This window comes from Neovison vison, chromosome 12, assembly GCF_020171115.1.
Source record: "Neovison vison isolate M4711 chromosome 12, ASM_NN_V1, whole genome shotgun sequence".
NCBI lineage: Eukaryota > Metazoa > Chordata > Mammalia > Carnivora > Mustelidae > Neogale > Neogale vison.
The window spans coordinates 50,458,443-50,478,932 of record NC_058102.1 but is presented as its reverse complement, the minus strand read 5'-3'; the positions used below and the strand labels follow the sequence as shown (position 1 = coordinate 50,478,932).

At 39.8% G+C, this 20,490-nt stretch overlaps 1 protein-coding gene across 1 annotated transcript in view; it reads right to left on the bottom strand.

Moving 5' to 3' along the window:
• Nucleotides 1-20,490, bottom strand: part of GRIP1 (glutamate receptor interacting protein 1) — a 182,394-nt gene that overhangs the window by 134,158 nt on the left and 27,746 nt on the right. The window contains exons 2-5 of the mRNA XM_044226314.1: nt 14,807-14,942; nt 12,021-12,166; nt 4,707-4,790; nt 54-129 (exon numbers count right to left, since the gene is read on the bottom strand). Of these exons, the coding sequence (XP_044082249.1) occupies nt 54-129; nt 4,707-4,790; nt 12,021-12,166; nt 14,807-14,910 (410 nt within the window). The 5' untranslated portion in view covers nt 14,911-14,942. The remainder of the gene's footprint in view (nt 1-53; nt 130-4,706; nt 4,791-12,020; nt 12,167-14,806; nt 14,943-20,490) is intronic.

The window sequence follows — 20,490 nt, the reverse complement described above, 5'->3', positions numbered from 1 at the left end:
GCCCCAGCTTTGTGTAGTCTATCTGGACAGCGACACAGAGAGACAAAGTTTACCTGTCAGCAGGTCCTCCAGGACGAACGCATGTTATTACAACTGGACGAGATTTATTTCTATCGTCATGTGCTCCTCCTAGCAAAAAAAAAAAAAAAAAAAAAAAAAAAAAAAAAGAAAGAAATAAATACAGCTTAACAATGTTTTTGTTAAAAAGAATCACTTACGAAATGCCAGCATTTTGTTGCTGTGCAGAGAGAAACATGGAAATTTTTTCCAAAAATCTTCTTCATTTTATATAGAATGTGCTTTTGAAGTCACAATGTCTCCACCTCTCAATAAATATATGGCTGGATTCAGGGGTGATACAGAAAATATTTAACAACTAGGGTCACAAGAGCACGAACTGTTGGCGAGTACCAGCCTAACGAGAACAACCAGTTGTGAGCAAAGTGCAGGTGGCTATCCCGGGGGCCGATGAACCTGGGCTATGACACAGGTGAGTAGGTCTATAATCTGACACAAAGGAAGCAAAAACTAAAGCAAGAAAGAAAAAATTCAAGAGGCTGAAGTCTGTTTCATTAAAGTTGGGCTGTTCAAAAAATTGGGGGCAAATTTGACAGACTATTTCAAAACAACTGCAATGCTTATATGGAGATTTTAGCTCTGGATAAGGACAATTTCTGCTTAAGAATTCTTGGAAACAGAGAAACTTCAAGATGGAAGGTAATTTATTATAAATTCTCTTCTACATCCAGGACCCCTTTGTAAAACTTCCATACTCTGGGCTCCCCCAGCCTTTTCTTGAGAACCCCCAGATGGCCTACTTATTAGATTTGAGGACCCCATTTTACATTTGGACACATTGTGGTGTTGGAAGCTTCTTTCTAATTATTCATCTGATACTTCTTCCTTTAGCTTTCATCTCCTGGTCCTTGTTCTATTATTTAGAGCAGTGACACAAAAATGGATGCTCTCTACTCTAAGAAACATTTTCTGAAATTAGGAAACAGTGATCATACACCTGTAAAGTCTCATCTTCTTTAGGCTGGACATCTCCACTTTCTTAACTATTCTGCATCTGACCTGGTTTCTTTATACATTACCATCCTGGCTACCCACCTGGGGGTCCCTAGTTTGCCAGTATCTGAAAAGTATGAATATTAACCATTGAATATTCCATCCCTAACGTCTGCATGGTAGAACAGACTGCCATTTCCCAAACTTGGAACAGGTAGAGAGGTCAACTTAAAGAATCTAGCCCCAACTTTGAAAAATCAAAAGGCATTCACTGCTCCTGATGAACGCAAATGCTTCCTTTCTGCTCACTTCTGCTAAAAATGATTTATTCAGTCTGACCGAATGATACGAGCTCCATTTCAGTATCTCATTCTTTCCCTCAGTTTATTGGCTTCTTTCAAAGTTCCTCTTTACTTACAATAGGCAATTCACAACTTCCTCGGAAAAGCATTTTTAAAATGCAAATCATGACAATAAATTACAGCATATGCTTACCCACATTTATATAAATACTATTATGTAATTTCTCTTTGGCAAGGTGATCGTAAAAAGATAGATGTGTTTTCTCCTGAAGGGATGCTGATTTAGAAAAGGATGGGGGGCCAAAGACAGTACGAGACTTCCCATAATTTTGATCTGGTCTACGTTTAAATCCCTAACAGTGAATGCATGGCAAAGGGTGAGATAGCTCTAAATTTCTTGATATGTGGCATTTTATCAGTATTTGAAATAACAACCAAATTTAGCTTATGATTCTCCTAGTTCTAGACATTTGGAGCTGCAAAGCAAAACAGAGACCACTCAGAAACCAGTAGTTTTCTCAATTCTAGCTGCATGTTAGTATCACTCGTCTGGAATGCTTTTTAAAAATATCCATGCTGTATGATCTCCCTGATATGAGGGAGCAGAGATGCAACGTGGGGGATTTGGGGGGTAGGAAAAGAATAAATGAAACAAGATGGGATCTGGAGGGAGACAAACCATAAGAGACTCTTAATGTCACAAAACAAACTGAGGGTGGCCAGGGGGAGGGGGTTAGGGAGAGGGTGGTGGGATTATGGACATTGGGGAGGGTATGTGCTATGGTGAGTGCTGTGAAGTGTGTAAACCTGGCGATTCACAGACCTGTACCCCTGGGGCTAATAATACATTATATATTTATAAAAAATTAAAAATAAAAAAAATGTCCATGCTAGGCCCACAATGCAGACCAAATCTGAATATTGGGCTCCATGTATTAGGTGAGTAGACCCTATCTACAATTTTCTAGCTGAGAATGACGGATAGTTTCTTTGTGCAAAGTGAAAAGGAACTTAGTGGCAGAGTGCTTTCCCTATTATTCCAAGCTGTCTTCCATAGCTTGGTGGCAAGGGCATTAACTCAAATTTAACTCTGCAAATTTCAGACCAGACATCATTTTTCATTCTATAGGTGAAAGGTTCTATTATTTGGGGGAGTCAAGGTTTTAGAACCTCTCACAAATAGCATTAGAAATGCAATTCCATTCATCAGGTAAAAGCCAGCTTTATTGTTCCAACACCCATTCTAACTGGTGAAGAAGAAATTCACCAATACGGAATAAAGGTCCTCCATCTGTCATACTGTCCTCCTGATACTATCTTCTTCCTTCCTGAAAGTGCTGGTGTTCTCACTGAAATAAGTTTAGCTCAAAATCCATTGATGCCATGATGTCTTCTCTGCCTTGATAACATCAACCCACTGTACTTTCTCATTCTGTACCTCTTTTGGGGAAGAATCGGGATTCTGAAGGGAGGGGTGGGGGCCACCTTTTGAGCATAGACGTCTGACCCTTCAGGTGGGCCTCGAACTACTCTAAAAATATAAATGCTTCCTTTGATTCTCCTGAAAAATTGTACAAAATTCCACAAGCTTTTACATTCAACTGATGTACTAAGGGAGTGGTTAAAGCCTACAAAAATGTGGTTTTCATAAACTAAAATTGATTCATTGTTACAAAGATTTTAAAATCAGTCTAACACTAAAAAGTCTATATCTGCACAAATCTAGGCCACATTCAAGTATTTATTCATTTATTTATTAAGCAACTATGATGTACCAGATAGTATTCTAGGCTCATCCTAGAAAATGCTTATTCTTCATGTATGTACAGATATTTGAAATTCTTGCAAATGGTGGGATGGGCGTTTTGTTGACATTATATTGTCGGTTGTCTTGAGGTGGTTATAGATTTCAAATGCTTCCATTCTTTTTTTGTTCCTAATGATAAATTACTGTTGCTTTAGCTCTTTCATTAGCAATTTGATTTGTTATTGATTAACCATATAGCAACTAGTAATGAATATTTGCACCAGCAGTATTTTTTACTGCAGCTTTTCAATAATTAGGGTTGTAGGCATGTAGTTCAAGTGTGTCATTCTATCATACCTATCTTGCCAAAACGGATTTGTATCTACCACCCTCTGAGCCAAAATTACTTCTATACTGACTTTTTATTATATTCTTCTAGTTCCTTTGCGCGGCAATGTGGGAATGGTTAAAGGTAAATGATGAAGGTACAACGCTGCATCTAAAAATAGGAGCTGGTCAGAAAAAGGTAATAATTACTGGTCTAAATCACTCAGTGAGTTCCACATTTTCCATTTTCTCTATCATTCACTTGGGTACTTTATCAACTTATGTCTTAAATTCACTGGATTATAATTCCCTGCAGATAGGGAGCTGTCTTATGACTCCCTAGTACTCGGCCCTCTGCTGACATGCTGACATGCTGACAAGTCCTTAATAAATATATGATTGATTTGCTAGATAACTGGCACAGAATGGAATCTAATGTTTAAAGCTTAGTTATTCAAGACAAGTCTATATAAGTGAACACATTTCTTTTATTCCTTGATGCATGTATGTTTATTAAGATGCTTAGTTAATTTTAACTAATGTTTTAATAATTTGGATAATAACTTGATCTGGTGAAATATAAAATACAATAGGTAAAGACAAAACAAATCAAGAAATGTGAAATGTTAAAAAAATTCCTTGATGCCTACATAGTTCCCTATTGAAATTTATTGTCACACTAGCAATTACAAGATGTTTATCTGCAGTTTCTAAGGTATGAAACGGCTAATAAGAAAAATAAAATATTGAAAGCCAGAATTACAGTTCAGAATTGATGATTTTATAGACAAGTTGGGGTCACTTGAAATCTTTATTATTAATGTCATTCCATAATAATGTAAATTAAGCTGATGCACATAGGTACTCAGGGATTAGATTATCTTTAATCCACTCTTAGAAAGCTACAATAACAAAATGTATTTCAGGAGAAAATAAAGTTGCTTAATCCTAGTGTATTAAATCAAATCAAGCCATATTCATCAACGTTTTTGACTCGAAGGTAAAAAAAGTATAAAGGGAAAGCAAAACACATGTTGAAAAGTGGTTAAATCAGTAGGACGAATGAATTGATAAGGTTTACAAACGGTGACTTCTTGCTCTGTATTAATGGGCTGAAAACAAATCTAGGTTATTTGGATTCCTTGATTCCCACTCATTGTTTTATTTTTTAAAATAATGGTGCAAATATTATAAGGTGACTTTATGCATTAGAAACATCTGCTGTTGTTGTTTGGATGACTTTCTAGTTCACTGCTAATATTTCATTGACAAATCCTCCAAGAATATCAGATGATTCATATTTTCCAGCCACCACCTACCTCGTATTACAAAACCAAAGGTATTGCCTTCTTTATGTAATGTGACCTCCACCGTTCGGAAAATAACACTTGATCCTTGAACAGCTGAATGCCAGGAAAAGAGAGAGAAATGTAAGTCTTAAGTCATAAGAACACATCCATTTTTTTGATGTGGCGTAAGACACTACAGATCCTGTTGCAAATTATTTTTATTATGAGTAATCAAGAGGCAATAATTTTTTTTCAAAGACAACGTTAGAAAAAATACTTGGAATGTCACACAAATACCATAAAATAGTCTGCACAAGGGATTTAGGCTTAGGCCCAAGTGGAGTCAAAGTCATGGGTACTTACTTCTGTCTTATGTAGCCAGCTTGTAGGTAGAACATACAATAATCACAATGTTAAAACACATATAACAAGAGAGACGATCTTCATATACTCAGAATTATATCTCCTTTGTAAAATTTAAAACCAATTTTGATTTTGTAAAACTTGAAATAATGTATTTATATTTATTTTTGCAGCTAATACGGGAATTAAAAGTGCTACTCTCAAATTATCATTAACAGATGATGCTGATGCAGGTAGATTTCCTGACATGATGGATGCATAGCAATTAACAAGGGTAACCCAAATCAAACTCGGAGGGCAAAAAAAAATTTTAAGTATGTTCAGAATATTACTGCTGTCTAATAAAATAAAGATTAACTTAATTTTATGTAATACCATCAGGCATATGTTGTGTTTGTCTGCTTATTGCTTCTATTTCACAAAATAAAATTGCATGATCAAGTTGATATATCTAATTAGTAATGTATACAGTACACGTGTGTAACACAGAGTATAAGTTGCAGGAAGGTATAGTAACTAAATTCTTCTGTGAGACTGTTTTCAGGAAAGTGGGGAGTATTTCTGGTTATATGGCACACCACTGCTGAATTAATAAAAAACAAATTTCTACAAATGAATATTTCATCCTTATGGATACAGGGATGTTTTTATTCAGAAAGACAAAAGAATCTGCAAATAGTAGAATTTGATGGTCTTGGATCCTAATCTTGAATTTGTATAATGATAACTAATTATCTGATGCTGTGTTTATTATCAATGGCACACTTTTTACATTGCTACTAGGTCTTGAGAAGTTTATTACATGAAACTACCAACAAAAGGGGAGCCTGGGTGGCTTAGTCAGTTAAGTCTCCAACTCTTGGTTTCAGCTCAGATCATGATCTCATGGGTCGTGGGAGTGAGCCCCATGCTGGGTTGGGCACTCAGCCTGGAACCTCCTTGAGGGTTTCTCCCTCTGCCTCTCCCCACCACCATGTGTGTGCTCTCTCTCTCTCTCTCAAATAAATAAACCTTTAAAAAATAAAACTATCCACTAGAAATATATGGATAGACTAGATATAGGTATAGAGTCTATAGATAGAATTTAATTGCATCTTCTTACCATTTACAGATTTTAATTTAGCATTAATTACAACTATTTTTAATTATCAGAAATTCTGAATCCTCAAAGGAATAAACATAATTATGAAAAGTACACAGTTAAATTCACAAAACTGCACACAACGGGCTGGGATATAAAGTACAACATGAATTTGGATCTGCTGAAAAACAACATAAACCTACAGCTGAACAAATGTTTTGGTATACTGCTGATTTAATTAAATGTCATATTCTTGCTATCAGGGGAATTTTAGTTCATTTTAATCAGCTAGGAACACTACATTCAAATAGCTGAAACTGTTGAGGTACAGTTTTAATTAAATGAAAAAAAAATTGAGTTCAAACCAAATGTTTTCTTATTTCCATGACCCAATAAGCCACTTGAAGTAATTGGTTAAGAACATGATCTTTTTGTTCTACTGGAACAAATAGAAAGGATAGGAAAAGATATGGGGAGAAATAATTAATAAGCATCTACTGTTTGCCAGAGAATCTGCAGAATGGTTTACAAATATTATTTCATTTAATCATTAAATCAACTTTCAATTATATACCACCAAATTTTAATTCTGGACCACCTGTCCTTGTTGGCTGGGTATCTGTTCTGGGAATGAAAGACACCATCATTTAAATTTTGCTTGAGCTAAATCTTGCTGACCACAAAATCTTACAATCAAATCTAGAGTCAATAGAAAGACTTTTAGGATTATCTACAGCTTTAGATTATCCACACTCTTGCTGTTCATCATTTACAAAACGAAATGTGAATGTTGATTATATTTTGATATACTTCATGAAATAGATTTGGTCTTCATAATTTTTGTTTGCATGACTAGATCTTGGAGACTGGGTTTGCATATTCAGTAGCTGGACACCCTATATTGCCACGTGAATTGTATTCGTTACTTCACATTTGCGTATGTGGACATATGGACATATCGATATAATCTAAGTAAGGGGCTTCCCCAAAGAATGAAATCCAGTACACAAAAGGGTTAGATTGAAATGAATTTTGCCATGCAAAAATTGTTGTATTGTTGTCCCTTGTTTCCATCTGTGAAATTGTATTATTTTACTATGGCAGATAAGATTTTTCTAAATTATATACTACTCCCCGCCTCCTCAACCTCTACCTCAACAGCAGAATAGAAGTTGGATACTTTCCCTCCTCATTATCTCACTGTGTTGGCCTTCTGTGTGACCTGCTTTGGGCAATAGGATGTTAAGAGATGTAAAAAAAGGTTGAGAAGGTGCTCAGGTAGCTGGGCTTGTCCTGTTTTTCCTTCACCATTGTCATACGTGGAGGAAGAGCTTTCCCTGGGTAGCTTCTGCTTCCTCACACTGAATTCCAGGATGAACTACACGGAGGGGACCTGAGACGGCCTCCCCAGCTCCCCATCATCATCTTCATCATCGTTATCATCAATTACCTGTCTCTCTTAGAACTGGAATTGAGAAGTAAGGAGGCCATCTCAGGGACATGTTTTTTTGTTTTAAAGATTATTTATTTATTTATTTGACACAGAGAGACACAGCGAAAGAGGCAACACAAGCAGGGGGAGTGGGAGAGGGAGAACTAGGCTCCCCACTGAGCAGGGAGCCCGATGTAGGGCTCGATCCCAGGACCCGGGGATCGTGACCTGAGCTGAAGATAGACACTTAACGAGTGAGCCACCCAGACATCCCTCAGGGACATGTTTTAACACATTTATTTGAATTAAAGAAGTCCCTTTTCTGAGGGAAAGCTAGTCTGATTTAGCTGATGGTGTAACAGTGAGGCCTGCCTTTGCCAATCAGATGCCGTGGCGGACGTTTTCCATAAAATAAATGAAGCAAATGTGTAGCACCAAGGTCTGACTGGAAACACCATTTAAAGACATATAAATATTATGCCAGAAACTACATCCTCTCCAATTATTTAAGCTCATGATAAGGAATGTTAGGTGCCAACTAAAAAAATGAACGACAATTATGTACTATTTCAAAATCCTTTAAGGGGTTATGTCACTATAAAATATGAAGGCACTGCTCCAGACCAAGTTTAATACAAAAATACCTAACACATGGATTGGTAATAGCCTCTCTAAATACAAAACACCACATAATTTTTAAGTCGAAAAGAACTTCAGAGTTCATGTAGGTCCACCATTCTTTTTTCATAAAAAATCTGAATTTAAAACAGGTAAGTGGTTTGCACAAGGTCCAACTTCCATTTCTTCTCTGTCAGATCACATACACACAGACACATGCACACGCGTATCCTTCCTCCACTTCCTTCTGGACTCTGGGGGTGGCTGAGCCTCAAATTGCAGATTCCTGAGAGAGCTTCCAGTCTCGGCCTCCGTCGGCTTATCTCTCGGCAATCAGCTCTCTCCCCAGGTTTTCCCGGCAGCGGCCTGCTCCTGCTAGCTGTCTGAGCTCAGCGAAGGGGCTGCTTATTAATCCCTTCAACCTCCCTGAACTCAAAGATCTTATTAATTTATCCAAATATAATAGAGACAGAGATAATCCGCAGAGGATACATCTCTTCCATCTGATTTCTACGATCGTAGTCACACTTTTGTTTTTTTAAAAATATCTTTTCCCCTTTTCTCATCAGCTTTAATGCATGAGGAAGGAAAAGCCGGTATCATCACCAAGTTATGATGGTTTTGAATCCCTGAATATGTCTGATCCCTACTCTCTCCTCTTTAACTTTACTAAAGCTGTATTTATTCAGGATGTCACCTCACTTTTGGAAAATTATAATATCCTTTGGGCTTATAGCCTCTTACCTATTCTCCATTTGGCTTCCTAAAATGATAATTCTAAAAACTCAAGTATGATGATGATGATCTTTGGCTTTCAAAGCCGTTAAAGGCTCCTTATCGCCCACCTGATAGTATCCAAGCTCCACCAATACGGCTTCCAAGGCCCTCCACCATTTTGTTCCTATTTATCTTGCTGGTCTTATCCTCCTCCTGGTCTTCACTTTCCCTTTGTGCTTCAGCAACTCCAGTGTGTTGTTCTGTTTTCTTACTTCCTTACTGTACCCTCTGCCTAAAATGTTCCTTTTCTTGGTGGACCTGCAGAACCTCCTTCAAATCCTCTGAAACCCCTAGTTCTAGATAACCCCTAACTCCGCAAATCTCTATTCCTGGCCTTACCCCTGGACAGCTATTCTAAGAGTTCTTTTTAGGAAGAGGTTGTGTTTTATTGATAATTTATATCCCCAATGGAATAAAAATGGTTAACCAAAGAGCATTAGCTCTAGATATCTGGATTCTCTTAACTCCTTGGTGATGGTCTGAGATAGTGATTTCAAAACAAATGGATGGACTCTTTTGAAGTTCAAGAAAACAGTACTTGAGTGTAATCATGGCTAATCATGGTAATGATGGCTTGCGAAGTGCACGGTGATGATCTAAATACATGATAACAACCTTGAATTCCTATCAAAATCCTATATTTACGATAGCCATTTTACAGGTGAGAAACCTAAGGCCAGGAGAACTTAAATAACAAAGCTAGAAAGGGGAAAACTGACATTTAACCAGTGACACAGTCTAAGCTCTCAATGCTTGATTCTATTGCTTATTCTTGCTGAAGATGAAAAATGGTATAGCAAGGTTTCTGAACACAGACTTCAGTGGATTTTGTTATAAAAATACCATTGCATTTTCGGTGTTGGATTTTATGTTAAGAATAAAAACTCATGATTGGTCATATATACTCAATTCTCGAGTGCTCTCATCTGGCCCCAAAGCTTCAAATACCTTCTATGTTCCCATTACTCGAAATGTACATTTCCAGCTCAGATCTTTCTTCCAAACTCCTAACCCCAACTCCAGTTCTTTTCTTGACATTGCCTTTCTGCACGTCAAATAGACACCTCCACGGTAACATTTCAAACAATGAACTTCTGATCTTCTCCTCACAAATCAGCTCTGCCCACATTCTTGCCCACCCCCAACTAATGGCAACCCCAGCTTCTAGTTACTCAGGCTTAAAATCTCAGGTGGTCCTTGACTGCTCTATTTCTGCACAACTCACATCAAATCCATCCAGAAATCCTGTTAGCTCTACCTTCAAAGTGATCAAGAATGTACCTGCTTTTTCCCTACCTCTGCCTCCGTCTCTCACCTGGACCACTGTAACAGCCCCCCAACTGGCCTCCCAGGGTCTCCCCATTGCCACTGCAGTGTCTTCTCAACACAGCAGCCAGAGGAAGCCCCTGAAAATAGACAGATCAGGACCCTCCTTTGCCCCAAATCATACAATGCCTTCCCCTAACACTCAGAGCAAAACTTAAGGTCCTCCCGGTGACCTACAGATATACCCCATCCTTTATATTTCTGATTTCCTCTCCTAACTTTTCTTCTTTCTTCTTTCTTTTGCTCTAGCCCAGTCACCCTTAACGTTTCTACGACAACCCCAATATATTTCTGCCTTGGATCTCAGCGCTGACTGTTCCTCTTTCTGCAGTCCTCTTCCCTCAGAAATGCACACAGCTATGTTTCTCACCTCCTTTGAGTCATTGGTTAGTGTCTCTCTCTCTCAGTGACACTGTTCCTAACCACCCCACTCAAAATGGCAATCCCACCCCCCTCCCAGCACTCCCAATCCTTCTCCCCACTCTGTTGTGCTGATCATACTATCTTGTTTCCTTCCTATTGTGATCCTGTTTTGTTATCTGTCTTCCTCCGTCAGAATGTACAGAGCGGTGGCTGCATTGTAGCAAATGCTCAAGAAGACACTGCTGAACAAATGAGCTATTATCAGTTATTAATATTCAACTTGAGTTCTCACCGGGAGAGAAAAGCAAAGAGCTTTCTTAGGGTAGCGTTCGTATTAGTAACATTAACAGGAGAGAAGGTGCTAGAACAGCCCAGCTCAAATGCAGGACGGCAGTAACACAGAGCATATGTATATATTTCACCGTGAATAAACATATGGACTTTGGAGTCAGGGAGCCTGGGTTCACATCACAACTTGGCTGCCTATATATTTGGGAAAGATACTTAAGCCTCAGTAAAATGAGAATAATAATAACAACAATGCCTGTCTTGTAGTGCTGATTGATTTGTGTATTTGTTATTATTTTTTATGTATTATTTATTTATTTATTACTATTTTTATGGCATCAGGCTCTGTTCTCATTGCTTTACGAACACTAACTCACTTAATCCTCACGACAGATCCATGGGTAGGAACGAGTATTATGCCCATCACCCAGATATGGGAACTGTGACACAGAAAGCCTAAGTAACTTTCTCAAAGGCATGCAGTTACTTAAAGGTGAAGCTGGGGTTCGAGCCTGGCTATTAGACCCCAAAGTTCAGCGTTGCTATGCTGACTCCCCTTATGATGAGGATTAAGGACATCTGCGCAAGTCAGGTTTCTTATCATGCTGGAGACTTAGTAAGTTCTGAAAATGTGTGGTTCTATTACTATTATTGTTACTGGATAATAATGAGTTTCCGATCTATTTTCATGGTTCAGAAATTAACATAGCTATAGAAGAATCAACATAAAACACACTAAACATGCTTTTCCTAACCCTGGTCACTAAACACAAAGCCTGGGTGGAAATGAATGCACAGAACTTATAAATATGTTGACTGTTCATGAAAGTAGCTTAAATGGCAAATATGATGCACACGGATCACCTTAATGAAACACAAATCCTACATAATTTTATTGTTATCCGTGCTCTTTTTAATTCTTCCGGAGTGGGCTATACATTTATCAATTCAAATAATTTCTAAATACCAAGAAATCCCGCTCTGTCATTCATGTACTGAGACAATGTTGGCCAAAGGAGGGGGGCAGAATGGAGAACCCATTGTTTTAGGCAAAAACGTGGCCCAGCTGTTCTGCCCCGGAGTTGCGATTACTTACAGACTGGCGGCAGCTCATACTCGACTTCAAGAACCACTCTTTCCCCGACGTTCTTCAGCAAGCTGATGATCTCATCATGGCGGAATTTGGCCAGGTTGATCCCATTCACAGCTTTGATGTAGTCCCCCACATCCAGCTGGTCACTTCTGCAATATAGGGAATGTCGCTGCAGGGGACCCGTCCTCTCTACAGGCCTATGTTTTCCACGTTCCCTTTGTGAAAATGCACCCAAGCTCCCAAGGCCCATGTGGCAGGAGCCCCTGCCTTCTAGGGTGCGGCTGTCCCCTCTCCCCGCCCCCAGCCCCAGGAGTAGGAGTACAGCTAAAGGTGAATGAGAGATTCAGCGATCCCTCCCCTGCTGACCGGGATACTTTGAAAGCCCTCTACAGCATCTGCTGTGGTCTCTAATTTTTTGCTAACCCTTTTATTTTTAAAGAGCACCATGACACAAAATAAAGAGGTTTCTGGTTGCTGTTTGGTTGCTCTGCCTGTAAAGAGTTGTTTCTCGGGGCACCTGGGTGGCTTAGTGGGTTAAAGCCTCTGCCTTCAGTTCAGGTCATGATCCCAGGGTCCTGGGATCGAGCCCCGCATCGGGCTCTCTGCTCATCGGGGAGCCTGCTTCCCCCTATCTCTCTGCCTGCCACTCTACCTACTTGTGATCTCTGTCTGTCAAATTAATTAATTAATAAAAAAGAGATTATCCCTCTCCCTGTGCCTTCTGCCTCTCTCTCTCTCTCCCTTTCTAAAAAAAAAAAAGAGAATCCAGATCCCAGCACACCAGGGATAAAAGGGACGTTTTCTTCCTTTTTATCTCTATCATTTTGCTGCCGGTCTCCCAGACATTTCCTAGCTCTCAAGATCTTCCCTGGGAGTTTGCTGAGGGCTAAGGAAAGGGTCAGCTTCTTTTGCTACTTATTGCTTACAGCAGGATTAAAAAAAGAAAGAAAGAAAGAAAGAAAACAAATCACAATGAAAGCATTGGGTTTCAGTATTGTTCTTGCCTCTCCCCGGCACCATAATAGGACTGTGGCTAATTTTGGTTTTAGGCAGACTTTATTTCTAAGGCAAGAGCAGGCAGTGAGACCAAAGACAGTCCTTACAATTTGCATCATGAATGAGGACCTTCAGTAATACTCTGTCCCCAAACAGAAACACCTAAATGCATTTATTTTATATAAGTCCAGCTCTAACCATTCCTCTTGGGCGAGCTCTCCTAACCTGCTCCCGCCTGCGGTCCCTCCACGCTGTCCCTCCTCCCTCGGGTTTACTCACTCTCACTGGACAACTTAGCCACCTAATTCTCCGTGACAATGCTCACCTTGTTGCTTTTTACTATCACGCAATGCTGTTATTGTTCCCACGCTTTTCACGCTTTTTATACCTATCTCCTCTAGTAAATTATAAGCCCTCCTAGGGTAGGGATCTTATCTGTAATTATTTTAGTTTACTACTTGGAAAATGGTAGTGCCTTCAACAATGAATAGTTGGGCACTGATCACACGTGACCAGCACAGCATCACCTTTAATTATGGCATCAATACAACTGAAGATGGCATTTTTCCCTTCTATTTACTCTCGCTTCCAGGCTATGTAGGAAAAAGTTCTGGAGATGTATGAAACCCTAGCATCACAGATTAGCCACGACGGTTATAAAATAAAGGAGGCTGTGGGGGTGCAAAGAAGGCTCTCTCCTCCTGAGAAAAGGAGATTAAGGTGCTTGTGTTGACATCAGCCTACTTTATAAACAATACCCAGATTATGGAGCAATCAATTAGATGAAGCTCATATATTGTACAAACAAGCTGATCATCCAAAGTAATCACCATACTCGATGATGCTTTATAAAGCAAGAGCTCTAAAACTTAATTTGTGATTTCGTGGACAAGACTATCAGTGTCCAGGATTTAAGACCCATGAACCTCACTTGTAATGAAACCTGATTGTCACCTCTAAAGTACTTGGTGACTCTGTCTCTAAAGCGAGCCCTCCTGTACCCAGCAAGCAAGACATTCTGCCTTTGGCCATGACTAGGCCAATGTGCGGTTCATCAGAACAAGGGCACCGTGAGACGTCTTCATCTAAGCTTTCTATCCTTTTGGAAGTTGTGTCTTTGTCTTGATGAAAGGGAAGCTCTCACAGGTAGAAAAGCAGAGACGATATGGGACAGGGGGAACTGTCACTCAGACACTCAGAGCTGGCCTCCCTCCTCCTCTAGGCTCACCACATTCCTCCATGCCAGGCTCCCGAGTACCCATTATGTGGATCATCCTTCCCGTTTCTGTGATGGGAGTGTCTCAATCCCACAGCACCCCGTCTGCTGTTCAGTGGCATGTTTGGAGACGACAGCCACACAGGCTTTTTAGATTTTTTTTTTTTAATTTATTTGCCAGAGAGAGAGAGAGAGAGATTGAGCACAGGCAGGCAGAGTGGCAGCAGAGGCAGAGGGAGAAGCAGGCTCCCCGTCGAGCAAGGAGCCCGATGCGGGACTCGATTCCAGGACGCTGCGATCATGACCTGAGCCGAAGGCAGCCGCTTAACCAACTGAGCCACCCAGGCGTCCCCACACACAGGCCTTTTAAAATGAAAGTCTTCTGAGGGCCTGGTGGCTCCCCGGTGACTTGGTACAGGCCAGAAAAGCTTCTGAAAACATGCCCCAGTACGCTTCTGCCCGGCAGACGGCAGCTGTCATATTTATTTATTAGTGACCTTTTCTGATGGAGCCTCAATTTTTGCATTAATCACCCCCACTGTGTTCCTTTTCCTACATCCCCCTGAGATGTAGTTACCTAGCAGCAATTCCTCCTTGCCGCAGGTTCGAGACTCTGGGCTTGCCGTCCTTGTCAACTCCGCCCGATACGGTCAGCCCTAGGGTAGTGCCCTCCTTCTTCATCAGCTCAACCACGGTGGAGCCTTTGAATTCCTCTGTGAAAAGAAAAGCATTTGCTTTATTAAATGGCAGTCGAATCACGAGATACTGTTGCGCCTGGTTGAAGGGACTCCTTCCCATAAACTCTCCCTGCTTTTTCTTTTACGAGAAAAGATCTGCAGCCTCTTTTCCACCGCAATTTGCAGAGTATCTCAGAAAGACGTCCATGCAGGTTAAGCGGAGAAGATATTCCATTAGAGGTTATTAAAATGGGTACCAGTGGGGTAGTTCCATCTAGGGTCACAATTAAGAGGCCGGCATGGGTTATACGCACATGACAGTATCTGCCCTTTGTTTTCTGTCATTCTCAAGCGACTTTCTCGGGTTTCTCTCCTTGCAACTCCAACGGGAAGAATTGAGAGTTGCAAGATAAGGGCCTAGAACCGAGTTTTAAGTCATGATACAACAAGAATGATTTTAAATAATAATATATATTATGCAGCAGCAAACTCCAAGCTCTTGGTACATTTTGGCTGAATACAGCAATGGACACAAGAGAAGAGAGCTGTCTATAGGTTCAAGAAAAATGTTCCTTTGAGAGGCAGGGCAGAAGGTCATGGCAGAGAGGGAGGGGAAAAAAATGAAACAAGATGAGACCAGGGAGGGAGACAAACCATAAGAGACTCTTAATCTCAGGAAACAAACTGAAGGTTGCTAGGGGGAGGGGGAGGAGGGATAGGGTGGTTGAGTGATGGACACTGGGAGGGTATGTGCTATGGTCAGTGCTGAGAATTGTGTAAGACTGATGATTCACAGACCTGTACCCCTGGGGCAAATAATACATTATACATTAATAAAAAAAGATAGAAAAAAAGAAAAATATTCCTGACTCTATTGTTTTTCGTCTTTCGGGAAATGAAGTATAATGGCTTCAGTTAACAACTCCTATCACTTTGTACAGGATGTGTCACAGTATGGTATGTCAGGGTTGGTCCTCAGAATCCCCAGGTAACTGCCATAAATCCCTCATTCTACACTTTCAAACTTAAGATCTCACAGATCTTGTCCACACAATGTCTCTACACGAAGAGGGGACCCAAATCTTCTGATTTTAGGCACAACAGAAAGTGAGAAAACTTTGAGCATATCCTTTCTTTCAGAAGTAAAAATAGGTAGTCAACCTGGACCTATCCAGAGGTTAATTATGATAAACGCCATTCTCAAGTTCTCTGTTACATTATTCCCCCCTCTGGATACACACTTTCTGAAGAGGGATGGGGAAATTCAAGTTGCCCAGTTCCTCCTGAATCACATTACGAATGTCTTCTAGGACATCAAAGACACTCATATTAAAATGCAAGAATGGGGGGCACCTGGATGGTTCAGTGGGTTAAAACCTCTGCCTTTGGCTCAGGTCATGATCTCAGGGTCCTGGGATTGAGCCCCACATCAGGCTCTTTGCTCAGCAGGGAGCCTGCCCCCCCAACCCCCGCCCCCGCCGCCACCTGCCTCTCTGCCTACTTGTGATCTCTGTCAAATAAATAAATAAAGTCTTTTTAAAAAAATGCAAGAATGGACTTTCTTCTTCGAAGTTAAGAAACCCAAAAGGTTACTAGCACACCTCTTCTCCTTCCTTAATTACACATAGCAGAGTTAAATGTCATTTCAAAAACCTATAGGAATGCTTACCATAAAGTTTTAAAATTGTTGCTGCTGGTATACTACCTCACTAGCCAATGAAAAAACTCAAATCATGTTCGGGAGGGAAATTTTCACTCATCTGACCTAGTAAGGAGAACAGAGTATTCCAGGAAGGAAGGCGAGGGGCCAGGCCACTGATATCCTCACCAATGTACTGAGTCGCATTCCAGGCAAGGCTTTCAAGATTGCCAGGTCCTGTGACCTTAGCAACCTAGAACACCCACTGTTTCATGATAGACTCACGACCCTTCTACTTTTTAAAGTAGAAGCCAAGGAAGAGTCTATGAGTGTGAATGATATCAGCTTCATTCTCTACATTTTGTATGAGAGACCAAACCATAATTGAAATTCAAGGATCAAAATTCTTGTCATGCATATACAAGCACAGGCCTTTTCCATCATTTACCAGAAGCGTTTGAAACAAAATTTCATCACTGTATGCATTTAGCCTGTATCCCCTCAAATCAGAATAAAGCAGCCCCTTCTCCCTCCCATAAAAACATAAATAAGCTCAGCTGATATTTACAGAGCCCAACTTAACAACCAGCCCCTATAAGTCCTTCTTGGCAGGAGGCTAGATATACATTATGTTCAAAATTAGGTTAAAAAGTTAAAGTAATGAGAATGACATAGCAGATGATGACTAGATACAATATAGAGGCATAATGTGCTCAACGATTTTGCCCAACAGAAGAATTCTTTGCATTTTCTTTAAATACGTAGATTGATCCTGTATATTTAAGCATTTGATTACAGATCTGTACCTGAAGAATTGGAAGAATAGTATTTTAAGGGCCTATTTCAAAGGTCAATCAGAAATGGACTAGGAAGCAACTATGAAACACTGATAACTGGTATGGGAGAAATAAGTTTTAACTAACAGGACCTTCATTCCTACTCAGGTTTTCAAGAACATGTTTCCTGCCTAAAATGGGATACCTACATAGGTGCAGACTTATGGAATGTGGACAACACAGTTTTCTCCAGAAGGGACCCAGGTCCTTACCAGGCTTCTGGCTGAATCCTGGAAATCTAGAAAAAGCTTAATTCCTTTAGTTTAATTTGTTCTTGTTAAAATATAAATCTACCTGGGCTTCTTTTTAAACTGGTAATAGTCAATTACCTTCTTATTTTAAAATCTTTCCAAACTTTCCCCAAGTGCTAGTTTTAGTAACTTGAAAGAGAAAATATTGACGCGCCAGTTAATTGAGTAATTTGTGCATTCATGGATTCGAGCATTTACTGAGTGCCTACTATGAGCCAGACAATGAAACTCAAGAGATGAAAAAGTCACAGATGCTTGCAGCCTAGTCACAGAGGCAAATGAGTCCCTGGCCACCATGCCAGAGTGTGTTCTGGGCAAGGTGGCCACAGGAGAGACGGGCTTGTCTACGATGTCAAGTGAAGAGCGGCTGTTCCCAATGCCGCATCTATTTCACAATTTTGTCTCCTGTCTAATCTGTCTGTATTTATCGACCAGGATAAGCTGAGCAGAACAGACTAAAGGAGGAATCTAAATTAGGCAAAACTCAGGAGTAAAGAGAGAATATTGCTGCAAGAAAATGTGCTGAATCACGTGAATGTTAACTGCCAGTAAGCATATCTAGACCCCAAAGGACTGACTAAATCTTCTGCGGGTGTTTCGAAGGAACAGGAGAAAAGCAGCAACTGGGAGAGGGAGGAACATGCTTCTGGAGTTTACTTCCTGCTAATCTGCACTCTCCATCAGATGAATCGATCATGTTATGTATTTTTTGGTGTTTCATGTTTGCATAATGATCTAATGACAAAGAGAAATGATAACAGATGCATTCAGTTGCATGAGTTCATGTACATATCAAAGCTTACTGAACAAAACTCTGCAGCGAAACACTGGAACTTAGGCCAGTCAATATGTAATGACAATTTCTTTCTTTGTGATTCAAATTGTAAACATCCCTTCCCAAATTAAGAGGGCCATGTAGAGAAGACTGTAGCTTCCCCAAATTAGCAAGCAGCACAGGGAACAGATGATGCCCAATTGGCAAGGAATGAGATGGTTCTGGATTAGACATTTTCCTTCATCACCATATTTAATTATCTTAGCAAAGAAATTGCAGGTTTACATCTGTATCTGTACTCACTCAACATAGCCAACAAGAATCACACCGATAGAATGAGATTTAGTTGTTTGCTGTTTCCCTTGGATTTGTAATTCAGTCCTCTTGATTACTGAACTCCAGAAAGCTTTAAGGAAAGTAATAGTGATGCCTGGTGAAAGCAAGAGAATTACGAAAAGTTCTTGCAAACAAGGAAGTTCAATAACATAGTTACAAAATTAATGTGCAGGAAACCATATCCTTTACATAAACAAATAGATGGTTAGAAGTTATCATAGAAGGGAAAAAAAGCCATTTACAATAGCAAAAAAAAACAAAACAAAAAACAAACCAGGAAAAAATTTAATGAAAAGGTACAAGATTTACATGAAGAAAACATCACAAACATTTCTGAGGAAAAAAAGATGAGAAAAAATGTAAAAGCACTGACTGCATTGATTTATTCAATAAAAAAATGAACACTTACTACATGCCATGCATCGTTCTAGGCTTTGGAGATATAAAACTGAACAAAACCGAGAAAATCCTTGCCATTTAGGAATTATATTCTAGTAGGTAGCATAATCTAATATCAAAAATACGTCAATTCTCTTTAATCTCTGAAGTTCATAATATCAATAAAAATGCCAATAAGATTTTTTGGACCCAAGATATATTTAATATTATTGCAAAAATGAAACATGAATCCTTGCAAAGATTCTGCAAATAATTGTTGTTCCAAAGTAGAGCTGTTTAATGTTGCTATGAAAGAATATAGAGAGCCTGTCCATGATGCCAACTGGATGAGGTACTGGAGTCATGACTGGAGGTTATGCTACTAATTATAGATACCCAGATACTCTGGAAGCATGAACCTGGAGTGGGAAGGTTGGCAAAGCCTCTGTGTATGCCTTGCAGATGTTGGTCAGAGTCTGGATCTTCTAGGCTTTACCAAAGGAGAGAAGCAGAAAGAAAGGAAGGAAGGAAGGAAGGAAGGAAGGAAGGAAAAGAGGAAGGGAGGGAGGGAGAAAGGGAGGGAGAGAGAAAGAAAGAAAGAAGAAAGAAAGGGAGGGAGGGAGGGAGGAAGAAAGAAAGTGAGAGGAAGGAGGGAGGGAGAAAAGAAAAAAGAAAAGAAGTAGCATAGACATAGGGCATTCAAGACCCATCATCAGACCATCCTAGTGTTGTGTAATACTGATTTGCATAAAAGAAAGGTATGGCATAAGAATCATATTTTGTTTCATAAAACTCTTTGGCATCTGGACATTCTGGCTTCATGGCTTCTTTTAAAAAACATAATTGGTGGGTATTATGGAGGGCATGAAGCAATGGGTGCAGTGCATAAACAATGAATTCTGGAACACTGAAAAGAAATTTTAAAAAGAAATAAAAATTAAAAATATATATACTATTAGTTTACTGTGGGAGAAAAAAATCTGCAAACACAAATTATGTGAAATGTGATATACAAAAAAAAAAAAAGTCAAGAAAGGGCTGTCATGGTGCAACCTGCGAGGACCCTTATCAGTCTGGGCAAGTAGTGCTCTGGATGGCTCCTTGGAAGAGTGATCCCCGAGCTTTCTTGACAAGAGCCTCAGTTCAGCAAATGGAGAAGGGAAGGTACTAGAGGCACAGGAACAGTAAATGATAGGTGATTACATGGGTTCTGGGAAGAGGATATCCATCAGTTCAATTTGCACTTTGTCCATCAGGCTGGGTGTTAGAATCGCCTGGGGAGCTTTTCAAATACCAATGCCTAGGCCAAACCCAGAACAAACCATCAGAGTATCTCCTGATGGAAATTTTTAAAATTAAACTTTAAATT